The sequence below is a fragment of the Dromiciops gliroides genome, chromosome 2 (genome assembly GCF_019393635.1).
Source record: "Dromiciops gliroides isolate mDroGli1 chromosome 2, mDroGli1.pri, whole genome shotgun sequence".
NCBI lineage: Eukaryota > Metazoa > Chordata > Mammalia > Microbiotheria > Microbiotheriidae > Dromiciops > Dromiciops gliroides.
The window spans coordinates 679,008,814-679,034,890 of record NC_057862.1 but is presented as its reverse complement, the minus strand read 5'-3'; the positions used below and the strand labels follow the sequence as shown (position 1 = coordinate 679,034,890).

Genomic DNA, 26,077 nt, shown 5'->3' with positions numbered 1-26,077 from the left:
CAGAAAGAAGAAATAGGTGAGCTCAGGAAACACATCATAAGCCTGGCAAAGTGATAGGGGGCCTTCAATAATGCAGAAATCTACTGACACTTTCTCTGTGCCAAAAACAACTAAACTTACTATTAGTAATTTCATCATTTAAAAAGTAGAAGAAAAATAAAGTAAATAAACAATAAAGACTAAAAAAAAAATTTTTTAAATAAAAAAAGTAGAAGAATGAGCAATGGAAAATTCTGTTCTGGATCTGATTCTTACTAAAAGGGAGGCATTAGCTTCTGAGATTAAAAAAGGGGGGGGGTTTAGAAATTTGAGGAAGGAGAGGAAAAAGAAAAGTGACACCCTCCTTCCTAGCATTTATGACAGAGGTGAAAAAAAGCCAGACAAAGTCTGACATGTACAATAGATTTAAGAAGAGTAATTCAAAAGAAAAAAAGGTAGAAACCTGTGGACTCAAATTCTACAGCAGAAGTCAAGACAAGGAGGTCAGGAAATTTTAAAAGAATGAAATTCTGAAGATAAAAAGGGAACCTATTGCAGAAGGAAAAAAAAGCTAGCAACTTGGGTTTTAAAAAGATATGTTCGGGGCAGCTAAGTGGCACAGTAGATAAAGCACTGGTCCTGGATTCAGGAGGATCTGAGTTCAAATTTGACCTCAGACACTTGACACTAGCTGTGTGACCCTGGGCAAGTCACTTAACCCTCATTGCCCCATCAAAAAAAAAAAAAAAGATATGTTCACAAAGGATATGAAAAGGCAGTTCTCGAAAGAAGAGATCTAACCAACAATCACATGAAAAGAATGTTCCCAGTCATTAAAGCACATGACCTTCCTCTTATTTTCAATGTAGCTTTTTCCTTTTTGCCAATTAAGAAGCATTTTCTCTTCCATCCACATCAAAGAACAAAGCTCTCGCATACGCAGGCATAGCCGAGCATAACCAGTTCTGACACTGACTATGGCCGAAATGTACGTCTCATTCCCTCGCTGGAGCACATCCCCAGCCTGTCTCAGGAGAGGCCGTGTGCGTGGTCAAAGTCCTCTGGAGTCACGGCTCTTCACTAGACTGATCAGACTACTTAGGTCCTTTTTCTTCAGCTTGAGCCTAACAGCTCTGTATTTTAAGTCTGTGTGCATGTGTGTTTTTCTTTTCTGTGTGAGTCTTTCAGGTGTGTTTCTAATATAAAACACATTGTTGGATTCTGCTTTTTAATCCTTTGTATTATCTTCTTCCCTTTTATGGGTGAGCTCATCCCATTCACATTCAGTTACAATAATTGACTGTGTATTTCCCTCCATTCTTCCTTTCTTTAAACAAAAGCTAAGAGAAAGGTGTGCTTACATATATAATCATTCATAGTTACTTGTTGGCACTGTTTTACTAAACATTTTACAAGTATTTTAATTTGAAGAGATGTAGAGGAAATTAGTTTATCAACAAAACAAAAAATTTTCAAAAGGGAATATGAGAAAGTGTTTTGAAAAGTAAAACATGCACTACAAAAATGTGAGGGAGGCGTCATCATTATTGTAACTGTAATCGTCATGATCATCAGTCATTATTATTATTATTATATGAGAATTACCTAACAACGGGGAACATGAAGCCTCTCCAGGATGGTCCCTCCCATCCTCTTCAGATATAGTCAGCATCCCCTCCTCCACAGAGGGGAATTCAGACAGGTCACTCTCTTCCCTTCTCGTATTAAGCCTGGCCGAAGACGCAAGCAGGCTGTGACAATTGTCCATTTCTACATTAAGGGGGTGCCAAGATTCCATTCCCTAAAAAAAAAGTAGAAGAGGGAAAAGCACTTAATTATTAACTGACTATATACAGTGATACAAGATTGCAAATCAAACCATCCATATACTCACCTGTACAATCCCTAATACCCACCTTCTCGAGTTCCCGTTATCAAGATTTAGGAGAAGTGAACTGAGTAACTATATTTTTATGTACCCATCATAATTCTCCCTCTCCTTCAGGCCCCACTATGCCAACCAGACTCTTCTACTACCCAGTTTAGACAAGTAGCTAGTTCTGTTCTACCTGACAAAGGCTACATAGATTAGGTTCTAGAGGCAAAATTAGATTTTGATAAAATTACCAAAAAAGGTTCTCTAGAACAAGATTAAAGCACTGAGCTGGCTCTCTCTCTCACTCCATGTATATACCCATATATGTTTGTGTATACATGTACATGTATATGTATGCATAAGCATATGTTTGTGTGTACATATATACACACATGTGTGTATATATATGTATGTGAATACATGTATATGTGTGTGTATATGTCAAAGTGTTTTGGTGACTTGTGTCATAACCAATTTTTCAGAACAGATGCTTTCTCTGGTTCCTGACCTAAGAAACCAATGGGTTTGCCCTATGATTAAAGTTGACAAATGCATGATACTTACATGCAAGCAAAAGTGATGGTAAAAAATCATGACCTCTTTTTATTATTCCTTTTTCTTGCTATTAAAGAGTAGTTAAAATTCAATATCCCAAAACACTGGCACCTCATATAATGCCAGAAAGTCCTCAAATAATGCCAGGAGCTGCCTCACAATTAACCACATCAAAATATCCAGAAATTAAGAAGGGAAAAGGGCTGTAAGATGTGAGGGGGATGTCTTCCTCTCTCTGACTTGGCTGCAAATACTTCTTTTCACCTGTCTTATCTCTAGCAGACTGGTTAAGCACAACTTGAAGTCCATCCCAGTGCCAAGTAGTCATAATGCTAAAAGAGACCATATGTTAAAACTCAAAGCCAATGGGAAAGTATTTCTTAATGAACAGATTTCTAGTAAGATATTCATTACAAGATTCTACCTCATCACACATAAACTATGATGAATGTTTCATCGTTCCATTTCAGCTTTGCATCAGTGCTTCCTGATATCAGCATTATGGACACATCCTTTCATTCAGACCTTATTAACTAGAAATCTTAGACCTTCTTGGAAGGGATGTCTCTCCCGCCAGTCCTGGCTTTCCTCAGGAAGATCTCTCTTCCCAGCCTCTCTAGCCATATGCATTACAGCACCTCCTCCTCTCCTGGGTATTCCAATCAGGTTCTAATCTGCACAAGAGCTTTTACCTATGTGCACATCTCATTTCCGTGGCTAGATTCCAGCTTCCTGAAGGATGGTGGCTACTTTGTTTTCCCCTGACACCAAAAAGATTTTAATTCTTACTGGCTCTCTAACTCCATCACTTCTTTATATATACTGTTGGGGTTTTTTTATGTTATACCAATACATATATTGCACATAGGAAAGATCTTTAATTTTGGCGTTGGGGCAAGTTCCTTCCAGGGTGGAAACTCCACCAAAACAGAGGGCAACCCTTCTCTGACTTAGGTGGGAGTTAAGCAACATGTACAAGGTAAATAAGTAGAAAAGGTAGGTTATGGACCCAAATCTTGCCTCTTATTATCTGTAACAAATTGGAGAAGCAGAATTTTTACAATAAAGTCAACAACCTTAAAAACACTTTATTAAGGATCTCACTATGTGCCTGTGGGCTGACCTACCTAGTCTAGGCTTCATGTTCCTTACTGTATGGGGTAGGTGGACTTGAGTCAGTTCAGATTCTGAGAATGGGGTCTGGAAAGTACCCAGCGCCCAGTCCCTGTTATAGTCAGATCATTTTGTTCATGTTTAATTCCATTGCTTATAATAGAAATCACATATTTTGCCTTACTGAACCTGATGTACCCTGGTACCCCTACCCCCCCACTTCCCACCCTTTGCCTACATTCCAAACCCCCAGTTCTTGTTATGGGTTAGTTATGTCGTTGCTATGACCAGATAGGAAAGATGTCTCCTGTTAGTACAGATACTCCCAGATCTTACCTCTCCCTTTTTGCATTCCTAAGTCCTAACTCCCCCCAGTACCAGCTCCTGGTACCATCACTCCCTTCTTCCCCCTTGCCCCTCCTTACCCAGGTGGAGTGGTTTGGAGTGGTTTCACCCCTCCCATAGTTTCACCCTTTCCCCCTTCCCTTGGCTTGACCTTTTCTCCCTCCCCTTTGCCCCTTGTTTTTGGAACATGTACCTATACCCTGATCACGAGCTAAACACACACCCTGGGTCAGACAGGATTGGATGTTAGATTGTGAGCTCACCCTGTGCACAAGGGGAGCTCCCCCCTCAAAATCTTTATAAAAACCCAAAGCATGAGCCCATTACCGCGGACCTCATCTCTGGCATGAGGTCACCTGTTCTCATGAGAATGCAATAAATCTGTCTCTGCTTGACTTGTGGTCTCCTCGAATTATTTGGGTAAACTGAGGCAGTTTGTCCCAACCGTTACCTATAAATGCTGGTGACAGTAACAGCTGCAGAGAAAGGAAATGATCCCCACCGTCGAGGAGCTCCTATTCCACTTGAGCGTATCTCAGTGCCACTTTAGAGCTGACAAACCTCTCAACAGACAATTGTCTCATCTGCCTCTCTTGGGGTCTGTTTCTAGATTAACTTTTTCTAACAGTCAAGCCATGGATCTTAGCTATCAATCAACCAGTATTTATTAATGGCCTACAGACACTGGCTGTCCTGGGCCCTGGGAACAAAAGACCACAAAGGAAATCATCCCAACTGGCAAAGAACAGTCAGCCATATTATGAGGTAACCAAACAAGCTCCTTAGTAAAGCTAGATACAAGCTAAGAGGGTTCTGAGGACTGAACCCCAATACTCAGAGTACAATGGAGTCCATCCACTCTAAGACTGGGCTCTACCATGAAGCTATCACTCAGGTCTCTCAAGTCATATGATCATGAAAGAGAAAAACACTAGTTCCCAAAAATAACAATGGGAGTTAAATGGGTGAAAACAATGAGTTCCTTTTCTTTAAAGTCATTTGCCATCCATAGCAGCTAGGTAGTGCAGAGCACATGGAGTCACGTAGAGTTAGCAACAACAAAGCCAAGTACATGGTGCCCTTCAACCTAATTTAGGCCTTCACACTTAGCCCCTCTGCATCCACTCCTCTGGCTGCTTAAATTCCCTCTGCTTAATCCTTGGGCTGTCACCAAATGCATTAGTTCTCCTTCCCTGTGCCACTGAAGGATGAGATAAGTGAGCCTTCTAGATCTTGTTCCAAGTCACTGACAATAACAGGGAGGGAGGCCAGAGTCTTCAGCTAGGGCTGTGACACCATGCACTCAGGAAGCTCTGGGCAGGGTGCTTGCTCCTTGGGACAACTTCATCCACCCATGTATTGATCTTACTTCACAACTGCCCTGCCCATGGTTCCCCAGTACCAAAGGCCTTGCTGAAATCCAGATACACTACGTCTACAACATTGTCTTGATCTCATAACCCTATTTAAAAAATGAAATGAGGTGAGTTTGGCAGGACTTCTTAATTAACCAAAACGAGCTCCTGGGGATCACCACTTCCCTTTATAAGTGCATGCAAACCAATTGTCAAATCATCAAATTAATTTCACTAATGATGAACGACAAGCTCACAGATCTAAGGTTTCCTGAATTCATGCCTTTTTTTCCTCCTTTTCTTAAACCATGACATTTGTTCAACATTCAATCAACCTGGAGTAATAAATTATTTTAAATAGTTTGAAGTACTCTGTCATATAACATACAGGAAAGTACAGCTTAAATTATATTGATAATGGATGATAATTTTTAATAATTAAAAATACCTGAACTAGTTTAAGGTCTAGTCCTGTCACCGACAAGCAACATGACCTTAAGCAGATCCTCATTATCCTCATCTACAATGAAGAGGTTGAACTAGAGAGTTGACCCCTAAACTCCCATCTAGTTTTAGTCATATGACACTATACTGTAATTATACTGACTCTTAATTCCAAAGGATTAAATGCTAGACCCACCAAAGCACAACATACAGCATTAATCATTCTAATCTATTATTATACTCTGAAATGGAAGCATACTCTAAATAAATTTTTAAAGTGGGCACAAAACCAGGTTTAACAGAAGAAAAATATGCCCTTCACCAATTGATCAGAATTCCTTTCTAAAAAATATAAGCATCCTAATTTATCAAAAGATAGTACACAATTATGCTATTCATTCAATTATGCAAACAACAAAGGAGGGGATCACCTTCCTCTTCCCTTCAACAGAGGACAGGGAAATATAGCCTCCAAAACATCTACCCTGTAGCCACTTCATGGAAAGCACTGAAATGTTTGTTGAAGGAAAACAGACCAATTCAATTCAAGTCAGTAAACATATATGAAGCACCTGGTATCAGAGCAGAGAGAGGCAGCTCGGCAGAAGAGATGCGGAGCTGGCCTCTAAGCTAGAAGACACCGCTTCGAATCCCAGCTCTAAAACACAACTGGCTGTACGATTCCAGGCAAGTGACTTGTGCTCTTAAGGCCCAGGGCTCTAGGCAACTCTACCACTAAAAAAGCTGCTAAGAAAGTCTCCAACCTGAACTAGAGGAGGGAGTTTCCACACCTGGAAATTCCCTATAGGAATGAAATTCAAGGTCTAGCCCCTATCCCTATGAGCAAAGCACAGTACTAGGTACTAGGGACTGGGAGCTTATGCTGGGGAAGGGGGGAAGGGGGGGGTTAATAAACATATGTCTAAGAAATGCCAATCATGCCAACAAGATGTCAAGCAAGTCCCAGAGGGAGAGAGAGACAACCCCTGAGGCGAGGCAGGGCAGGCCCCCAGAGGGCAGATGAGACCATCCCAGACACAGGGAGAGGTTTCTGGAGAGGATTACTGCACTCTGCAGACCAGGGAGACGAGGCCATGGATGGGAAGGAACAGCTAGCAGGTCAGGTATATGAAACAGAGAGTGCAAGAAAGGGAGTGATGTGAAATAAAAGGAGGCAAGAGCCAGATGGGGGAGGGCATAAACACCATGCTCAGGATTCTGTCTTTACCCAGAGGCAATAGAAAAACCACTAAACATTTAAACATTTCTGAAACAGGGAGGGGGGCACCGCAATCTATCTTTTAAGAATTCCAGTTTATGGAATTCCTACAGCTATGTAGGAAACAGACTTAAGAGGAAAGAGACTGGGGCAGCTAGGTGGCGCAGTGGATAGAGCACCAGCCCTGCAGTCAGGAGTACCCGAGTTCAAATCCGGCCTCAGACACGTAACACTTACTAGCTGTGTGACCCTGGGCAAGTCACTTAACCCCAATTGCCTCACTAAAAAAAAAAAAAAAAAAAAAGGAAAGAGACTACAGGCAGGGAGACCAATGTGAGATTAAAATTGGATATTAGATCATAAATCTCCCCTCTTTAACCTTTCCCTTAATTTATCTCCCAGACTAGTAAATGGAAGAAGCTTCTGGTTTTCTAGATAGAGCTTTTATTGTATGGTAGTCACAAGGTGATGTTGATTAGAAGGATAGGAAAGTAGAAACACAATACAAATCGTCTTAAGTCTAGGCTTAGTCTATATTCCGTATAAAACTCACCAAAACCAAAGGCCACCTTTGGGAAGAGAGAGACCGTCTGTGCAGCGCAGTCAGGAGACCAGCAGAGCAGGAAAAAAAACTCCCACTTCCATTCTCTCCTTGCCTTTTAAGCTCGCACCCCGGAAGTGGAGTGCTAGCAGGCAGTCTGACGTGCGCAGCAGGCGGACTGGCGTGCGTAGCTCATGCCGTTGGTCTCCTCCCCGAAAGGGTGGTCCTTAAAAAAAAACTGGCGTCTTTCAGTTATCCTAACCGACTGTTAAAAAACTCATATTTTTTTACCACACCAAAAAGGAGGCAACTGGGGCAGACCCAAGATAGCAGAGAATTCTCCCAATATTTTCCTCCAAACAACTTTAAAATAATGTCTCAAATCAAATTTTGAAGCAGCAGAGCCAACAAAAGATCAGAGAGAAACATTTTTCCAGCCTACGACAATTTATGAGGTACACGAGAATAATCTGTAACACTGGGATAGCCACAGGCCCAAGGCACAGCAGGAGCACCAACAATGGGTGTTGGAGGCAGCTGAGAAAGCAGCAGCAACAGTTTCAGAAGTTCTCAGTTCAGAGACAGGAGGTGGACAACTAGTCAGAGTACAAGGGACCCTCTGCTGGCACTGGATGTACCTGGCACTGACTGACAACTCTACTGCCCATACATACTTCTAGGTCACAGTTCCAGGACAAAGAGAAATGCTAGCACTTGTGGCTATAAGGGAGCAGGGACCCTTTGTAGGTAAAGACCAGAGCCCAGACCAGGAAAGAAGTGATCATACCTCTCCTGGAAACACACCACCCTAAAAGCACTGAAAATGTTCAGACCTCCAGAACCAAAGAGAGAGACAGACAGACAGACAGACTTGAAACAGAAAGATAAACACAGAGTTAAAAATAAAAGGCTGGGAGGCAGCTAGGTGGCACAGTGGATAAAGTACCGGCCCTGGATTCAGGAGGACCTGAGTTCAAATCCAGCCTGAGATACTTGACACTTACTAGCTGTGTGACCCTGGGCAAGTCACTTAACCCCCACTGCCCCACAAAAACAAAAAACAAAAAAATAAAGGGCTGGAGCACAATCTGTTATGCTTCAGCTGAAGTAACAAAGGCAGGTGTAGCAATCATTACTTCAGATAAAGCAAAAGCAAAAATAGAACTAATTAAGAGAGATAATCGGAGAAACTATATTTTGCTTAAAAGTACCATGGACAATTAACTAATATCAAAAATCTTGAAGGGCAAGTTTTTCTGATAAAGGCCTCATTTCTCAAATATATAGGGAACTGGGTCAAATATCAAAAAATAATCAAAGAATATAAACAGGCTGTTTTCAGAAGAAGAAATCAAAGATATCTATAGTCATATGAAAAAATGCTCTAAATCACTAATGATAAGAGAAATTTAAACTAAAACAACTCTGAGGTACCACCTCACACCTATCAGAAATGACAAATGATAGTGGGAATGAGGAAAAACAGGTACACTAATAAGCTGTCAGTGGAGTGGCAAACGGGTTCAACCATTCTGTAGCACACTTTGGAACTATGCCCAAAGGGCTATCAGACTGAATACCTTCATAATAACGCTACTAGACCCAAATAGATAAAATAACGCTACTGTGACCCAAATAGATAAAAAAAGAACCTATATGTACAAAAATATTTACAGCAGCAGTCCTTCCTATAGTGGCAAAGAAATAAAAATCAAGGGATCTTAATTGGGGAATGTCTGAACAAGTTGTAATGTAGGATTGTAATGGAATACTACTGTAATTTAAGAAATGACAAGGGGTATGGTTTCAGAAAAACCTGGAAAGACCTATGTGAACCATATGAACTGATGCAAAGTGAAGTGAAAAGAACCAGATCACTGTGAACAATAAAAGCAATGTTGTAATGATGATCAACAATAAAAGACTTGGCTCAGTACATGGTTCAAGATAATTCCAAAGTACTCATGATGAAAAAATGCTGTTCACCTCCAGAGAGAAAACTGATGAACATATGAGTGCAAATTGAAATTCCCCTTGTACCACAGCACAAGTCACAAATAGTTAAGAAATCTAAGAGATCCAGACAAACATCCAGTCAGCCAACCAGCATTTATTAAGCACTTGTTATGTGCCAAGCACTGGGCTAAGTCCTAGGAATACAAAGAAAGGCAAAATTATGAGCCTTTCTTTGAAGGAACTCACACCCCACACAGTGCGACTAGAAGGGAACATGGACTGGAAATTCACCTGATTTAAACTGGGTTGAAAACCTCTGCATTATGACCCAAACTAGACTTAGGAAAATAGCTCATCCAAGGTAAACAGACTTTCCAATGTGACAAAAGTTTTGTTTCATCACAAATTAAAGAATATGAGTCCAAAAAAGTTTGTTAAATCAATTCCAGGAGCACCACTCTTAATGGAATGACCCTGACAGCCCTCAGCCACATTTTATTCTTCTCTCTTGCTTTCTCCCAATCCAATTAATCACCAAGTGCTACTGAATTTAATTCCATAGTATTTCTCGTAACCACTTCCTCCCTTACACACACACACACACACACACCATCACCCATCACCTAGAACACTGTTGTCCAAACTCAAACAGAAACAGAGCCACTAAACCACACAGAAGGATCCCTGTTGGCCACCTATTGACTTTATTTTAAAATATAATACTACTGGGGACAGCTAGGTGGCGCAGTGGATAAAGCACCCGCCCTGGAGTCAGGAGGACCTGAGTTCAAATACTGCCTCAGACACTTGATACTTACTAGCTGTGTGACCCTGCCCCCCCCCCCAAAAAAACTAGCTGTTTTAATGTAACTTATTTTCCTTAGTTGCTGTATTTATATTTTTATGTATTATTTATTTTATTTGTTTTTTGTTATTTATTTATTAGTTTGTAATTAACAAATGAATGAACTACTAGCCTGGTCACCTCCCCTCTCTTGGTTTCAAGTTTTTCATCTCTAAAAGGGGTATTAAACTATGTGACCCTTCTAACGCTAACTCTGTCATCCTATTAGTCCTATCCCCCATAAACAAAAAATGGTTCTGTTTTTCATAAAACAAAAGATAAAAATATGAATTGCTAGAACTTGCCATTGAATCCTAGCACAGTGTAAGCCAAGTGATTATGAACACAACCCAGAAATTCCTAAATTGAAATTAACTGTCTCAAAGGTATTTCTGCGCTGAGTTAGAAAAATTAAAAAGAAAAATCCAGATCTTTCAAAACTTTAATTACGGAGACAACAGCACATCCATTTCCTGTAATGCCTATCAAGAAAAACCACTGTTAGAGAGAAGAGGTGGAGCTCACCCGTGTCACACTGAACCCATTTTTATACAAAAAAACTGCCTGTTACTTTACTGATGAAAAAGGTAGGAAAGGCAGACTTTCCTCTGCCAAATTGAAGTTTCTAAGTATCATCATCTACAGGCCAAATCTTATCTCCCCAAATCCAAGTACTTATCACATGGGACCAAGCAAACAAAGGAATCCCCAAAGAAAAGAAACAATGACATTTCTGAGGGATTTAAAACTATCAATTAAAAGTCTTCAGAAAAAAAAAATTCCTGAAAGAAAACCTGCTCCAAGCCAATTTACTCAGCACAAGTAAGTAATAAAAAATGTTAATAGCGTTTCATTTCCTTTTTTTTCTTTTCCACAGAGAATTTTCGTTTTACTCACACAGTCTCCACAGAGAAGGCAGACATCTAGCTGCCTGATTTTAAACTACTTTGAACTCGGTCATTTTTTTAAAACCACAAACAGGCACCAAAGACGTAGTCTTCTTTGTTCCTGTCCTTTTATCCTTCCTAGCCCTCTGTGGAGTGTTTTCTCTTCTTTCTGTTCCTCTTCCTCCTCCACTGCCAGAATTGTTATTCCATCTTTGCCAGGCAGCTCTCTAAGGTAACTGGAGTCCCAAACCACACAGGGCTCCAGAGATGAATGTCAACACCTCGAATTACCTTCAAAAGCAAGTAAGCAGCTGGTACAGGGTGTGGTATCTGGGTAAAATGTGCTCTTTCTGATGAACCAGATGGATCCTATGCCTAGGGCTTACAAGACAAGTATAGGAACCATAATTCTACACTATGTCAATCTGGAGGTTAAAAATGCAAGGAAGATTAATCAGAAACATCCCAGGCTTTCAGCTAAACACAAACACTAGAAGCTAAATACATTTAAGCCAAACATTATTTAACGGCATTGGAATAAAGATCTGGGGGCTCTTTTGAAAAGCATTTTAAAGACAACCTGAAAGCCATGGCCGGAATAGAACCTGTAGTGACCTTGTGTTGAAGGGGTACTTTTCACCTGATCACCACTCCCTGTTTGCTTCTGACTTTGTTCATGTTGTTGACATTAATCCATAAAACCTTTTGTGGTTTGGGACTTGCCTAACTTATTCCATGCCAATTGCCAAAGACGTCAGGATGTTTTTGTAAATCACTTTGTAATCCTGGGATGAAAAGTGTTTTGCAGGACTCGGCTAATTAAAGGAGATAGAGCACATTTAAAAGTCTTGGCTAAAATTTTCAAAGAAAAAGGCAAAAAGATATCAATGCATTATTGATTGGGTCTCTTGTTCTGTCCAATTCAAATCCATGCCAGTGTGTTTAATTGAAGACCTCTAGCCTGAGCTGGAGACTACCTCCTTTAATTAAGTCATGTTTAAATTTCAGGGGGAAAGGAAGAAGCAATTATTCAATGTCTTCTACATGGCAGGCACTGAGCCTTCTACAAACACAACCTCAGTTGACAAAATGGACTTTTCTAGCTATCATGTACAGCCCATGTCTTTCAGGGATTTTTTACACAACAAACTACTTCTTAGTAAGGAATCAAACAATATTAGTGTTCGCGGATCAAATAAAATGACAATCAACTCCAAGACCTCTGAAAACTATTCATTACTGTATTCCCCAGATATTCAGACTTACCAGAATTCTACCGATTATAAAGGTGTGTATTCTCTGAACCCTAGGGCTTTGTTACTTAAGGCAGTACATTATGTGGTAGAAAGGACACTGGAATTGAATTTAAAAATTTAGGTTCAAATCCCAGGTCTAACACCTGTAATCTACTTCATCTCCATTTAAAACAAGGTCGCTAATCTTTATGAGTCTCAAGTTCCTCACCTGTGAGATGGGAATAATATTCTATATACCATCTGCCTCACAGGGAGGTTGCAAGGAAAACGCTTCACAAAGTAGACAAACATAAAAAATGCTTGTTGCCTGTTAGAATGGGCCCTGAGGATGTTCCTTAAGGCAAGCTTCCAGATACTCTATGAAAGCACCAGCCCTGGATTCAGGAGGACCTGAGTTCAAATCCAGCCTCAGACACTTGACACTTACTAGCTGTGTGACCCTGGGCAAGTCACTTAACCCTCATTGCCCTGCCCCCCCCCAAAAAAAAGAAAAGACACTCTATGCTTTCTCTCTGAACACCTCAGTGTTGGTATTCCCTCCACCACAGCTCGACACCTTCTCATCCCACAGGATTCTTGTCCATTGTGTCCCACCAGGTCGACCCTGGGCCTTTCAGTATTCCCTGGGTAGCACCAGACCTCTCTATCTGCTCTCTCTCCTCATCACCATATGACCAGCCCCCACCTGCTTTTCAGAACATGTGTTTCCAGGGAATTTTTAAGTACTCAGACTCCACTGACAAAAATCCTTTATGAGAAACCACCTGACCACACTACTGCTAGGCAAGAACCAGAAAGATTCCATGTACAACCTCTTGCAGTGGATTTGCAAATTCAACGCAGCATTTTAAATAAATCAGAGGAAAGAAGGAACTGTCTGTATAATTCAACCCAACAAGCACGAGCATTCTCTACTGCACACACAGTTCTAGAGGCCAGCTCTCAAAAGCTTCCCAATCTTAGAGGACGTATAGAACACAAATAATCATCATTCAAAATGACCAAAGACATAAAACAAGTGCTCTGAGAATCCAAAGGAAAGAAAGATCACCACCAGCTGAAGAGAGCAAGGAAGAGAAAGAACCAACATCTGAAATGGACCTTAGGGGAGTCACAGTGCTGAAGCACATGGGGATATTTTGGGGGGAGGGGGAGGGTTGGTTTTCAGACCCTTGGCAATCCCACACCCAAAGAGAGAGGCCCCAAGAATTCCACTGGGCAGGAGCACCAAGTTCTTAGTGAGGACAGTTTAAAGGAAGGCTGGAAAGGGAGGCCAGAGTCAACCTGGCTCTCCCAGCACAAACCCTGGCTTCTGCGGAACACGAGCTCCTACCACACAAGGCTTGTCCCAATTCTGTGTCCACTTCAAGGGTCCCCACTGCCTCAATATCTCGTAAATACTTTGCACAGTCTTCCCAACAGAATCTAAGTGTCGTGTTTCCTTTGTATCTGCAGTGGCATACAGTAGGTGCTTAATAAATGCTTGACCAATTGACCTGAAATCTGCAAAAGGGAACTACTGGAAGGCTGTAATACGATCAGAGCTGCGTATCAGAAAGACTAATCTAAAGACTGATTAGAGAGGAGGGGGTCTGAGGCCCACAATCACACAGGCAGGATTTGAACCCACGTCCTCAGATTCCAGCGCCACCTGGCTCCCCCCACTGGGGCACAACCATGACTTCCTGTGGTTCTGAAGGTCACGGTACTAGCACTAACTAGCCATGGGATATGGTGACATCACTCTTGCCCCCTAGGCCTCAGCTTCCTTACCAGAAGCAGCATGGAGCAATGGAGATCTTGAGTTCAGATCCTGTGTGACCACTTCTATGGGGTTCCGTTTTCTCATTTTGAGGATTAAGAGTTTGAGCTGCAAGACCTGTTAAATCCCTTTCAGATCTAGAAAATGGGAAGGGGCGGGGGGCCAAGATGATCTATGTTTTACTGTATTTATTCTTAAGATCTCACTTTCAACAACTGAAGCCTTGCTCCTCATTTTGTGGTAGTTTTGGGGTTTTTTTTAAGGTGGGTTTTCAGGCACTGATATGAGAGCTCCCCATCTTTTCCTCTGTGGCTGATTCCAACTTAAACTGCCACCCTCACTAAGACGAGGTAAACTCCAGAAAACTTTATTGCCCGAGAAAAACTCTGTGTTCTGTGTTCTCTTCCTAGGATGGTGAATTGAGATAGACAAAGGACAAGGCCAAAGTCCCTGAGAAGAGGCAGAAAACTGGGAAAGAATTTTTGAAACAAGTATCTCTGATAAAGGCCTCATTTCTCAAATATATAGAGAACTGAGTCAAATTCATAAAAATATAAGTCACTCCCCAATTGATAAATGGTCAAAAGATATGAATGGGCAGTTTTCAGACAAAGAAATTGTGGCAATTGGAGTGACGCCACCTGCTGGAGAGTTACTGTAGGAAAGCTCCGCCATGAAGAGAAGGCATCTGAGGACAAGCCATATGACTTGGAAGGTCAGTTCCCTGACGTCAGGAAGTAACGTTTGATGTTCCTGGTTTAGACAGGAGGCTTCTGGGAGGAAGAAGGAAGCTTTGGGTCCTTTTTTGTTCCTGACCTCGCCATGGCAAGTCGGATGATAGGGTCTCTTAGAAATAGTTAGATTTTTACCTTTCTCTCTGATCATTAGATCCTAATGCTCTTTAATAAATGCTTAAAGGTCTAAACTCTTGTTAAAGCTTCTAATTTATTGGCGACCACTCATTAGATTTTTAGACAGTATAGCTAGATAGCAACTTTACAAAATCAAAGCTATCTATAATCATATGAAAAAATGTTCTAGCTCACTACTTATCAGAGAAATGCAAATTAAAACAACTCTGAGGAATCATCTCACACCTGTCAGAGTGACAAATATAACAAAAAATAAAAATACTGGATGTTGGAGGCGTTGTGGGAAAACTAGGACACTAATCCATTGTTGGTGGAGTTGTGAACAGATCCAACTATTCTGGAGAGCAATTTGGACTATAGAAGTGTTCATATCCTTTGATCCAGCAATAACAATGCTAGGTTTATATCCCAAAGACATACCAAAAAAAAAGAGAAAAAGACCTATTTATACAAAAATATCTATTTCTGTGGTGGCTAAGAACTGGAAATCAAAGGAATGTCCAGCAATTGGGGAATGGCTGAAAAAGCTGTGGTATATGATGGTGGTGGAATATTATTATGCTAAAGAAATGACAAGCAGGATGCTTCAGAGAGGCCTGGAAAGACTTGTATGAACTGATATATAGTGAAGGGAACAGAACCAGGAGAATGTTGTACACAGTGAGAACAATATTGTTTGATGAAAAGCTGAATGATTTAACTATTCTCAGCAATGCAATGATCCAAGACAATTCCAAAGGACTAATGATGAAGCATACTATCCACCTCCAAAGAAAGAACTGATATTGATTGAACACAGACTGAAATATGCTGTTTTCATTTTCTTTCATTTTTTCTTTTTTTAAGTTTTCTTATACAAAATTACTAATACAGTAATGTTTTACATAATTGCCCATGTATAACCTATATCTGATTGCCCGGGAAGGGGGGTGGAGGGCAGGGAAGGAGAGAGAAAATTTGGAACTCAAAACCAGAAACAAAACAAAAAAAAAAAAAAGTCCCTGAGAATATGGGGCAAGAGGCACCGTCTGATAAAACCCTTCACTTTGTCTACCCCAGACAGAGCTGTCTGGGAGAACAGTGATTCCCCTTCTCTGAGATGGAACTTCCTTACTTTTCAACCTTCTAGTTTTCTGCCCAGTGACACTTTCAGGTCTAGGGGATCCCATGTACTCCTCAAGCTTCGACTTAGTTCTACTCTCTAAATCTTCTTCTTGTCTCTCTCCACGTGTCCTGGTTGCTTCCTAGCACTCTTGCCTGACGCTGGCCGACTGAGGAAAGGGGCAGGGTGGTAGACAGGACGGATTGCTATCGATCAGCTCCTTCACAGACAGAGCTTTAACACCAGGTGAGCTCCAAAGGCAGTCATCCAAAAGACGTTGCACGTAACGTGCGATATTGGGCACTGCCACATGTCCTGCTATCAAACAGTAACCTGGGCCCAAGACTGTCTTATATGTCTTTCTATCATAACCTGCTGCATCTTGCCCAGTATTATCCCATAGAAGGGAGCTGGTGACTGTGAATTATGATGAAGAAGGACAAAGAGTTCACCAGTTGCATTAGAGCAATTCCGTCTTTTAAATGATTACTAAGTAAACAGCTGTGTGTATTAGAAAAAACGCCTGGTCCATATAGGCAGACAGATGGTTATTCTGAAGCCGACTTTAAAAGAATGTCTCTAACTGAAAGTTTTACACATACTTAGCATCACTGACGAACTGTGAAGCAAGTAGTTCTATTCTTCCATTCAAATGAAGACAGATTTTTTTAATTGGATTTACTACCCAAAAGTGCAAGCCAATGGTTTACCAGCTCTTTTGACTAAGTGTGAAAGCACGCACCAGAAGATATAAAATCAGGAACCATTTTAAACTTTTTCTGAATGCTACTTGTCCTAAAGAAACTGAACCACTCTTTAATTAGTACGCAGAATCCACCCATACTCCAAATATTTTCCTTTCAAAGGGCTGTTTCCTTTTTCTCCATCCTTAATGCCTAGCTAGACCTTTATTTATACTTCTTCCTGTTCTCTCCCCCCATAATCCCTCCAACTATCCAAGTCCTATTAAGCACAGAGTAGGTGCTTAATAAATGACTATTGACTGACTGACTGAGGAACGTGTTTTATTTTACTTAACAGCAAAATCTATCATTTTTTCTCTTTTATTTTAAATTCACCTTTATCAACAATGAAAGGGAAAAACCTGATGACTTACCTCTCGGCTGATGTATAAATTAATGAAAGAATGATGGGGGCAAAACTTTTGGATGCTGTAAGAACAAAAGGTGCTTTAAGAACTGATCTCTTCCAGTAAAATAGTTCTACATTATTCACAACTCTCAAGTGAAAATGGGCTTCCCAAGTCTGTTCATGCCTCTCACTGCTCTTTTTCATTGATGCCTGGAATAAGAAGCAGAAAATGAACTGATTTTTTTTTAAACATACAATTGTCACTAATGACATCAGCAAAGCAAAGACAGAGACAGAGACAAAAAAAGAGACAGAACCAGATGTAAAAAGACAGAGAAAGAGAAAGAAACAGAGACAGAAAGAAGACAAGAGAGAAAAAACAAGAGAGAGAAAGAAAATTTGTTAGTCAAACTGAGGTACTAAATGTCTAAGAAAATTCGGTTCTTTGAAGAACGATGCTTTACAAAAAAGTCACATCATAATCCATTTTAATTTGGAGGGACATGGCTTTTCCACCCATTGAGATACAACTGTCAACATCAATAAATCCACAATAGGATCATAGCTTCAGAGCTTGAAAGGGACTCCACAGGTCCAACAGATGGCCACTGACTATCACTTGCTAAACATGAATAATCATTGCCACAGAAATCACTTAAAAGATGATTTGGAAGATGCAGGATACCTATGAGGAATAATAATCAGCTATATTTCAAATATTTAAAGCAAACATAGTATTACAAAACTTCAATATAATCTTGTACTTTGGCTTTAAATGTCCAATTAAAGGAACAACTATTAAATCACAGTTCTTTACATTTTATTGAAGAACAATATAAGGGGGGGGGGGGCGCGGCAGCTAGGTGGCTCAGTGGATAAAGCACGGGCCCTGGATTCAGGAGCACCTGAGTTCAAATCCAGCCTCAGACACTTGACACTTACAAGCTGTGTGACCCTGGGCAAGTCACTTAACCCCCACTGCCCCACAAAAAAAAAAAAAGAAAAGAAAAAGAAAAAGAACAATATAACCAGCAGAAAGCAACAACAAGCTGCCTGCCTAGCCACCTGAAATGCACCTCATCCTTCCACCATGGGGCAATGCTGAAATGCAGAAAAAGACAGACAGCAGAAAAGCTAACTAGACAAGTAGGCACACACTAAACAGATGGGAAACTTATAGTCAGGGGATACTAAGTGAAGAAAGCAGCTTAGGGGTCAATGTGGGTATAGAAGATCTTACCTCCAGCCTCTCATCTTCGACTTGGAGATGAAGACCCTTCATGAAGACCCACCCCCTCCTCCCCAAAAAATCCAGCCTGCCTTATATTCCCCTTCTCAGACCCCTTTAAAAGATTTTCCCTGCCCTTGGGACAAAGTCCAAATCCCTTCCTGATCTCAACCTACAGTAAAAACAACAGTAACAATAACAGGCAGTCTTTATCTAGCCGTTTAAGGTTTGCAAAGCACCTTACAGATAGTTAAGTACCTCATTTGATCCTCACAACCTCCATTTTACAAATGAGGAAAGTGAGGCAGACAGAGGTCAAGTGACTTATCCAAGGTCACACAGTTAAGTGTCTGAGGTCACATTTGAACTCGGGTCTTCCTGATTCTAGGCCCAGGGTCCTATTCACTGCGCCACCTAACTGCCTCCCATCCCGTCCTATCACTTTATCACTTTCTAACATGAACCTGCTGCTCCAAATAAGCCAGTCTTTCGACAGCTCCTCAAGTCCACCGCGCTGATTTCCACATCCAGGCCTTTACTTCCACTTCTTTTCCCTCCTGCTCCCCGCAGTGACCTGCTTCATGATGCCTCCAATTACACAAGCCTCTCCCACTCCCACAAGCCATCCTGCCCTCTCTAAACATCTGGAACACAGGTGTTAAACTAGAAAACGTTTCACAAAATCAATAAAAATACAATACAACACAATATAGAAAATGTTCGTTTCTGATTTTCTCAGTCACCATTCAGCCAGCAGGAATCCTTTGTCATGCAAAGCATTTTGCATTTATATGTGTCCTTACACACTTGTCTGATACCCCCAGCCAGACTGAAAGCCCCCTGAGAACCAGAAGCCTGCTCAGCTACCCTTTCTTGGTACCCACACAACACCTAACACATTGGTGAGCACACTCACTGAATCTCTAAGTGGCAGATGTTGTGGGGGGGTAGATCACAGATACAGAGCTGAAAAGAGCATCAGACACCACCTAGTGCAATGCCCTCCTTTAACCAAGGAGGAACCTAAGACAGAAAAGAAGGCCAAGCAGTTCCAAGTGGCAGAGTCAGCCCGTCAGCCCCAGGCTCCCCGAGTCCAAACCAAGCCCTTTCCAGTACAGTCCGATGGAAGTGATCATTGACTGACCCAATTACAAAAACAGAATGGAAGCTTGTGGGGGCAGAACTGTTTCCAAACTCTTCATTCCACCAGCACCGCTCTCTCCTCAGCTGCTAAATGCAACAGCCTTTTCTCAAGGCTCATTTTCCTTGCTCTCTCTGCAGCCTCTGACACTGGATCACTCCCTGCTCCTGGATGCTCTCTTCTCTCAAGGGCTTCCTCTCTCCTCGGTCTCCTCCTACCTCTCTGACCGCTCCTGCTCTGTCTCCTTGGCTGGGTCCTCCTCCAGATCACACCCTCCAAGCAGAGGTGTCCCTCAGGGTCCTGTCCTGGGCCTTCTTCTCTTCTCCCTCTAGACAATTTCACTTGGTGATGCCATCAGCTCCGGAAGATTTCATTACCATCTCCGCTGATGCCTCTTTCCTTTCCCAATCTCTCTGCTGACCTCCAACCTCCTTCCTGACATCTAGAACTGGGTGTCCAGTAGACACCTGACACCATGTCCCAAACTGAACTCATCTTCCCCTCTTCAAGCCCGCCACCCTTTCAAACTTCCCTATTACTGTTATGAATTACAACACTACAGCCACCAGGTCCTAAATTCTTCCCTTACCTGTGGATCTGACAGGTAAACCACATCTTCCTTAGGTGTCATCCCCCATACATTCAATCCTCTGCCAAGGCCTGCCAGTTTTAGCCTCTATGCCCCCTTGTCTCCTCTGACACTGCCACCCCCACAGCACAAGCCTTCATCCCCTCACACCTGGACCAGGGTGATAGCATGTTTGGGGTGCCCCCCCCACTCCAATCCATCCTCCCCTCAGTTATCAAATTAACCTTCCTAACCTGTAGATCTAAGCATGTGACACACAACCCGATTCAATGAGCTCCCGTGGCTCTCTAGCACCCCCAGGATGATGGGATGGCCTCTCTTTGGCACGCAAAGTCCTTCACAGCCAGTCTCCTGGCATCGGGCTGGAGATGCCTCTGACCTGGCTATTCCTCAGACAAGACTCCAGGCATTTTCCCTGGCTGTCCCCCGGAATTCTCTCCCTCCTGACTTCCTCTGGGTCCCAGCTAAAAGCCGCTTTCTACAGAAAGCCTCTTCTCGTCCTCCCTCCTTAATCTTTCCTCTGAGATGATCTCCAATTCATCTTGTCTTCAGATTGCGTACAACTGTTCACACGTGGGCTCCCCCATCAAATGACTGAGATCCTTGACTGCAGGGAAAGTGTTTGTACCCAAGATGTTTGGCCCGGGCTGCACACAGTAGGTGCTTCGTCCATACTGACTGGTTCATTTTTGTCTTTCTGTCTCTAGCGCTAGTACGTATCTTAGGTGCTTAATAAACGTCTGGTGATTCAACGAGAGCTGGCGATGTCTTTTTACAAAGTGATTAAAGCCTTTTTAAAAATATATCATAAGCTCATCTGATCCTCGCAACAACCCTGAGGTAACTTGTCCATTAATAAATGGGGAAACAATGAAACCTAGCCATTGGCCGTGGTCAGGCTTACGGAGCTACCCTCTGGTCTGACCAAGTCCAGTGTCTTTCTTCTCCCCCACCCTGCCTCTTAACTGAATGGAATGAGTTATCCGATGCCCCTTCATTCTGCCCACGGGGCACCGTGCTGGGCACGCAGGACAAGCCAACAGCGCCGAGCCCTCCGGAAGCTTCGCTTCCCGTGGGGGGCACAGCTGGGCCAAGCAAAGGCCGAGCAACATCCCTACAAGCAAGCAGCTCCAACGGGCTTCGAAGCCCCCTCAAATCGGCGAGGATTTCACCAAGCGCCTCCAGAAAACTCACCGACAGCTCCCCACTCGAGCCATTCTGTGGGCGCCTGGGGCAGCTCCCGTGTACGCCGGCGAGACCCGGGGCGCCCTGACTGAGCCAGGGGGAGGCGAAGTCTGGGGGGCAGGTTTCGCGCCGCGGCCCCCCACGGACCCGGGGCCAGTCCGCGGGCGGACACGCTCAGCTCTAAAGGGGCCAAGGGCGGTCTACGGGACGGAGAGGGGAGGAGCACCCCAAAAGGGGGGCGCCCGCCGAGCCCCAAGGGCCAGGGTTGCTTGGCGAGGTGCCTCTGAAGCATCCTTGAACCCCGGACGTGTGGCCCCCACCTTCCAAGCTCAGCCCTGGGGGGGTCTCGGCGCTCTTCCGGTAGAGCCCCCTCCCCGTGCAGAGGACCACCCCCCAGGGGCGCTCGCGGCTCCAGGGAAGCTGCTTCGGGCTGGAGGCCAGGGGGTCCGCACCACAAGATCCCCCCAAAGGCGCTACGATGGGGGGGGGCGGCAAAAGGACCAAGCGATGACGGGGTCCGGGAAGATCGGGGTGCTGAAGCCAGTACTAAGGGGTCGGAGTGACGGGAACCCAGCAGCCCCACCCCCGACTGCCCAGGGACCCTCCCCTCCCGCGACACCGCTGGGGGCGAGATGCGAGCCGAGCCCCCTTCCCCGCCCCACGCCGGGGGGGGGGGTCTCCGATCCCGAGGCACGAGGGAGGGGAAGGGTCTCCCCCAACTCCACCTGGGAGGCCGGCAGGCGGGGGGGGGGCATCACGCTGTGGAAGCTGAGGCCCCCAGAGGGTGGGCGCCCGGCCCCCCGCCGCGCGTGCCTCGGCTTCCACCCCGGTCCCATGGCGGGGGGCCGGGCTCGGGCCGGCCCCGCTACTCACCCCTCGCTCCCCCCCGGGCGGCCCCGCTCCCGCCTGCTCCTCCTCCTCCTGCTCCTCCTCGGGCCGCCGCCGCTCACCCGGCTGCCGCTCCTCCGCCTCCTCCTTCTCCCCCTGAGCCCGCTCTCCCGCTCCCAGGCCCAAGCGCGGGGCCGGCGACTCCATGTTTGTGTCTCCCTTACCCAGCCCCACGGTGACCGCGACCGTTGGCTCCCTGCGCAGGCGCACTGGGCTCCCGCTCGCGCGCCCCGCCCCTGCCTCGAGCTCGGCTTCGGCCCAGTCTGCGCGGGCTCTCGCGTTGCTAAGGACGCCAAAGCCCGCGGGGGGTGGGGGGAGGGGGCAAATGGGAAGGAAGAAGGCGCGCATGCGTGATAGGAGGCCCAGAAAGGCGGAGGGAGCGAGGGATTCGGAAAGACCGCCTCGAGACTGAAAAACTAGGGCAGCCTCTGGCCCCGCCCCTCACCTGGGGAGCGGAGCGCCCGAAGGAGGAGCGCCCCACCAGAACGGTGAAGGGCGGGAGGAGCCCGCTTGTGGTCCTCTGGGACCACGGGAGCGAGCAGGAACCGCGTACATTGCTAGTGGAATGGATCATCAGCTTCTAATGAAACAGAACGTGGAATATCCGTGCCTGGGACCCTCTCCGCCCTCTGGCTTCAGAGAGAAAAACCAGCCTTCCCCGGAGCCTCTCCCGAACCCCCTTAATTCTAGAGCCTTGTTTGCCCTGCTGTCTCCAATGTATCCTATTTTGTTTGCAAAGAGCTGTTTGCAGGTTATCTCCCCCAAGGGACGGTGAGCTCCCTGAGGGCAGGGACTGTCTTTTGTTTTGGGTTTGTTGTTGGGTGTTTTTTTTAGGGGGGGGGAGGGGGACACAGTAGACGATTTAATGCTCATTGATAGCCATGCAAAGTCCTTCACAGCCAGTCTCCTGGCATCGGGCTGGAGATGCCTCTGACCTCCTGGCTATTCCTGCTCATTGATAGGCTAACAGTGAGATGCTGCAGTCAGTAGCAACACTGAACTACCCAATCATTCTATTAAGAGAATGTAGCATGGAACTACCCATCCACAGATTTTAATAACACCTGGACTTGGAGTCTGGAAGACCTGAGTTCAAATGCAGTTATCAGATACTCACTTGTTGTGTAGGACCTTGGCATGTCACTACTTCTCTATACCTCCATTTCCTCATCTGTAAAGTGGGAATAATAATTGTACCTGCCATGAGGGTTGAGGTAAGGATCATATGAGATAATATTTGCACGTTGTTCAATCCTATCCAACTCTTCTTGACCTATTCAGGGGTTCTTTTGGCAAAGATTCTGGAGTGGTTTTGCCATTTCCTTCTCCAGATCATTTTACAGATTGGGAAACTGAGGCAAACAGGGTGAAGTGACATGCCCAGGTTCACATAGCTAGTGTCCGAGGCTAGATTTGAATTCAGGCCTTCCTGACTCCAGGCCTGGCAGTCTTAAAAGAAATTCTAGCTATGAATGAATGAATGAAGCATTTATCAAGTCCCTACTATGTGTAAAACACTTCCCTAAACACTGAGAATACAAAGAGAAATATTATGAGTAGTGGTAGTTGTGACGGTTATAGTACTACCAGGAAGACCTAGACTCAGTTTTTACTGATGGCATCTTCTAGCATGAAAGGCAAGTCACTTAACGGCTCAGTGCCAAATGTCAAACATTTACAAGCGGCCCACAACACCCCTGAGAACAAACCAGATTAAAATGTATTTTGGGGGGCAGCTAGGTGGCACAGTGGATAGAGCACCGGCCTTGGATTCAAGAGGACCTGAGTTCAAATCCTGCCTCAGACACTTAACACGTACTAGCTGTGTGACCCTGGGCAAGTCACTTAACCCCAATTGCCACACACACACACACACACACACACAGTATTTTGAAATATTTAACAAAATAATTGATGAGAAGCCATAGATAGTATTACTTTTTAAAACTAAGTCAATGTGCAGCCCTCTGGGAGCTCTATGTGCCGACTTCTGGCCTATATGCATTCAACTTGACTGCTCTAGGCAACTAAGACTATAAATTGAAGAGCAACCTGGATGGGTAGGAGTTTCCACACCTGGACCTGTACCAATAACATCACTGTTCCAGTCCCTCTCCCTGTTCAGTCATGTCCAACTCTTACTGACCCTGTTTTGGGGGGGTTTCTTATCATAGATGCTGGAGTAGTTTTCCATTGCCTTCTCCAGTTCATTTTGGTTTTTTGGTTTTTGTTTTTTTGGTGAGGCAATTGGGGTTAAGTGACTTGCCCAGGGTCACACAGCTAGTAAGTGTTAAGTGTCTGAGGCCGGATTTGAACTCAGGTCCTCCTGACTCCAGGGCCGGTGCTCTATCCACTGCGCCACCTATCCAGCTCATGTTACAGGTGAGAAAACTGAGGCAAACGAGGCAAAATGACCTGCCCAAGGTCACATAGCTAATGTCTGAGGCTGAATTTGAACTCAAGTCTTCCTGACCCGACACTATATCCACTACACCACCTCGAAGTCCCAGTCCCTCTCTCTAAATTAATATAATAGTTCCTATATTTCTGCACTTTTCACACATTATACATATATTTGCCACACTTAATTCCTGCCTTGGAGCTAGGAAAATTGGGGTCCAAGGGCTGCCTTTGATGCTTCCTGGCCAGAGGTCCTAGGAAATTGACCAGCATCCCTCACCTGACCCTTCCCAGTCCAGAAGAAAATAGACATTAATAGAAAGTAATTCATAATTAATTAATAGAAATTAATGCTGGTGGCAAAGTAACCTGAGGTGTCAAGTGTCCTGTTCCTTTTCATCCCCAGTGTTTGGTCCCAGCCAAGCCAGGGAAAGTCAATTAACCTCTGAGTGCCCTGGGCACCTCCCTACAACTAGAATAAGGAGAAGAGTAATTGCTCTATTTAGTTGCAAGCTGGAATATCCTCTCCGGGAGTTCCCTGCCTATAGTGAAATCACAAATCCAGACCCCCTCAAAAAAAGCAAATTTAATCCTCCCCAAACCCATGTGAGGCAGGTGTTCAAGGAACAATTCGTAGGTTGGTCGGTGCCCAGCTAGGTCACAGAGTGCAGGGAGGGAAACAGAACATAAGAAAAATGAGAAGGAACCAGTTTATAAAGATCATTAAAAGGCAGACAAAAGACTATGAACATCTCTGATCCCAGGGTCAATAGGGAGCCAGTGGAATTTATTGGGGGGGAGGGGGGGTCACCTGGTAAGAAGATGCAGGAAAATCGTGCTGGTGATTATGTGGAGAATGAACTCGAGGTGGGAGAAACTTGAGGAAAGAGCAATGAACAGAAGGCTGCTCCTCCTTACTCCAGATTAGACGAGAAGGCTCAAACCTTGGCATGGCTGTGTGAGTGCACAGAGGAGGGGGTGTGGAGGAGAGAATGTGGAGAAGAAGAAAGGATGAGATGTGGCAATGAATGTGTGGAATGAGAAAGAACGAAGGAGGCAATTATTGAAGCAATTACTATGTATGAAGATCTATGCTCAGCCCTCGGAATGCAAATCAAGTCAGACAGTCCCTGCTCCCAAGGAGCTCATGTGTTAATGGGGGAAACTGTATAGAATATATATGTGTGTGTGTGTGTGTGTGTGTGTGTGTGTGTGTGTGTGTGTGTGTATACAAACAGACTTATATGTAGAATATATAAAGAGAAGAGAGGAAGAGACAGAAGAAAGATATGAGAGAGAGAGAGAGAGTGAGAGAGAGAGAGAGAATTCAGCTGCCAATCAGATGAAAAGGTCCCACAGGATACAGGAGCAAAGGAGACATTAATTTCCACAGATATAGTGATATCAGTGTCCGATGTCAAATCATTTCACAGAGCCAAGGATTTGGG

General features: G+C 44.1%; 1 protein-coding gene across 1 annotated transcript in view; it reads right to left on the bottom strand.

Moving 5' to 3' along the window:
• ALMS1 (ALMS1 centrosome and basal body associated protein) overlaps window positions 1–26,077 on the bottom strand; it is a 198,875-nt gene that overhangs the window by 103,707 nt on the left and 69,091 nt on the right. The window contains exons 3-5 of the mRNA XM_043981290.1: window positions 22,675–22,786; window positions 22,292–22,512; window positions 1,585–1,780 (exon numbers count right to left, since the gene is read on the bottom strand). Coding sequence (XP_043837225.1) covers window positions 1,585–1,780; window positions 22,292–22,512; window positions 22,675–22,786 — 529 coding nt within the window. The remainder of the gene's footprint in view (window positions 1–1,584; window positions 1,781–22,291; window positions 22,513–22,674; window positions 22,787–26,077) is intronic.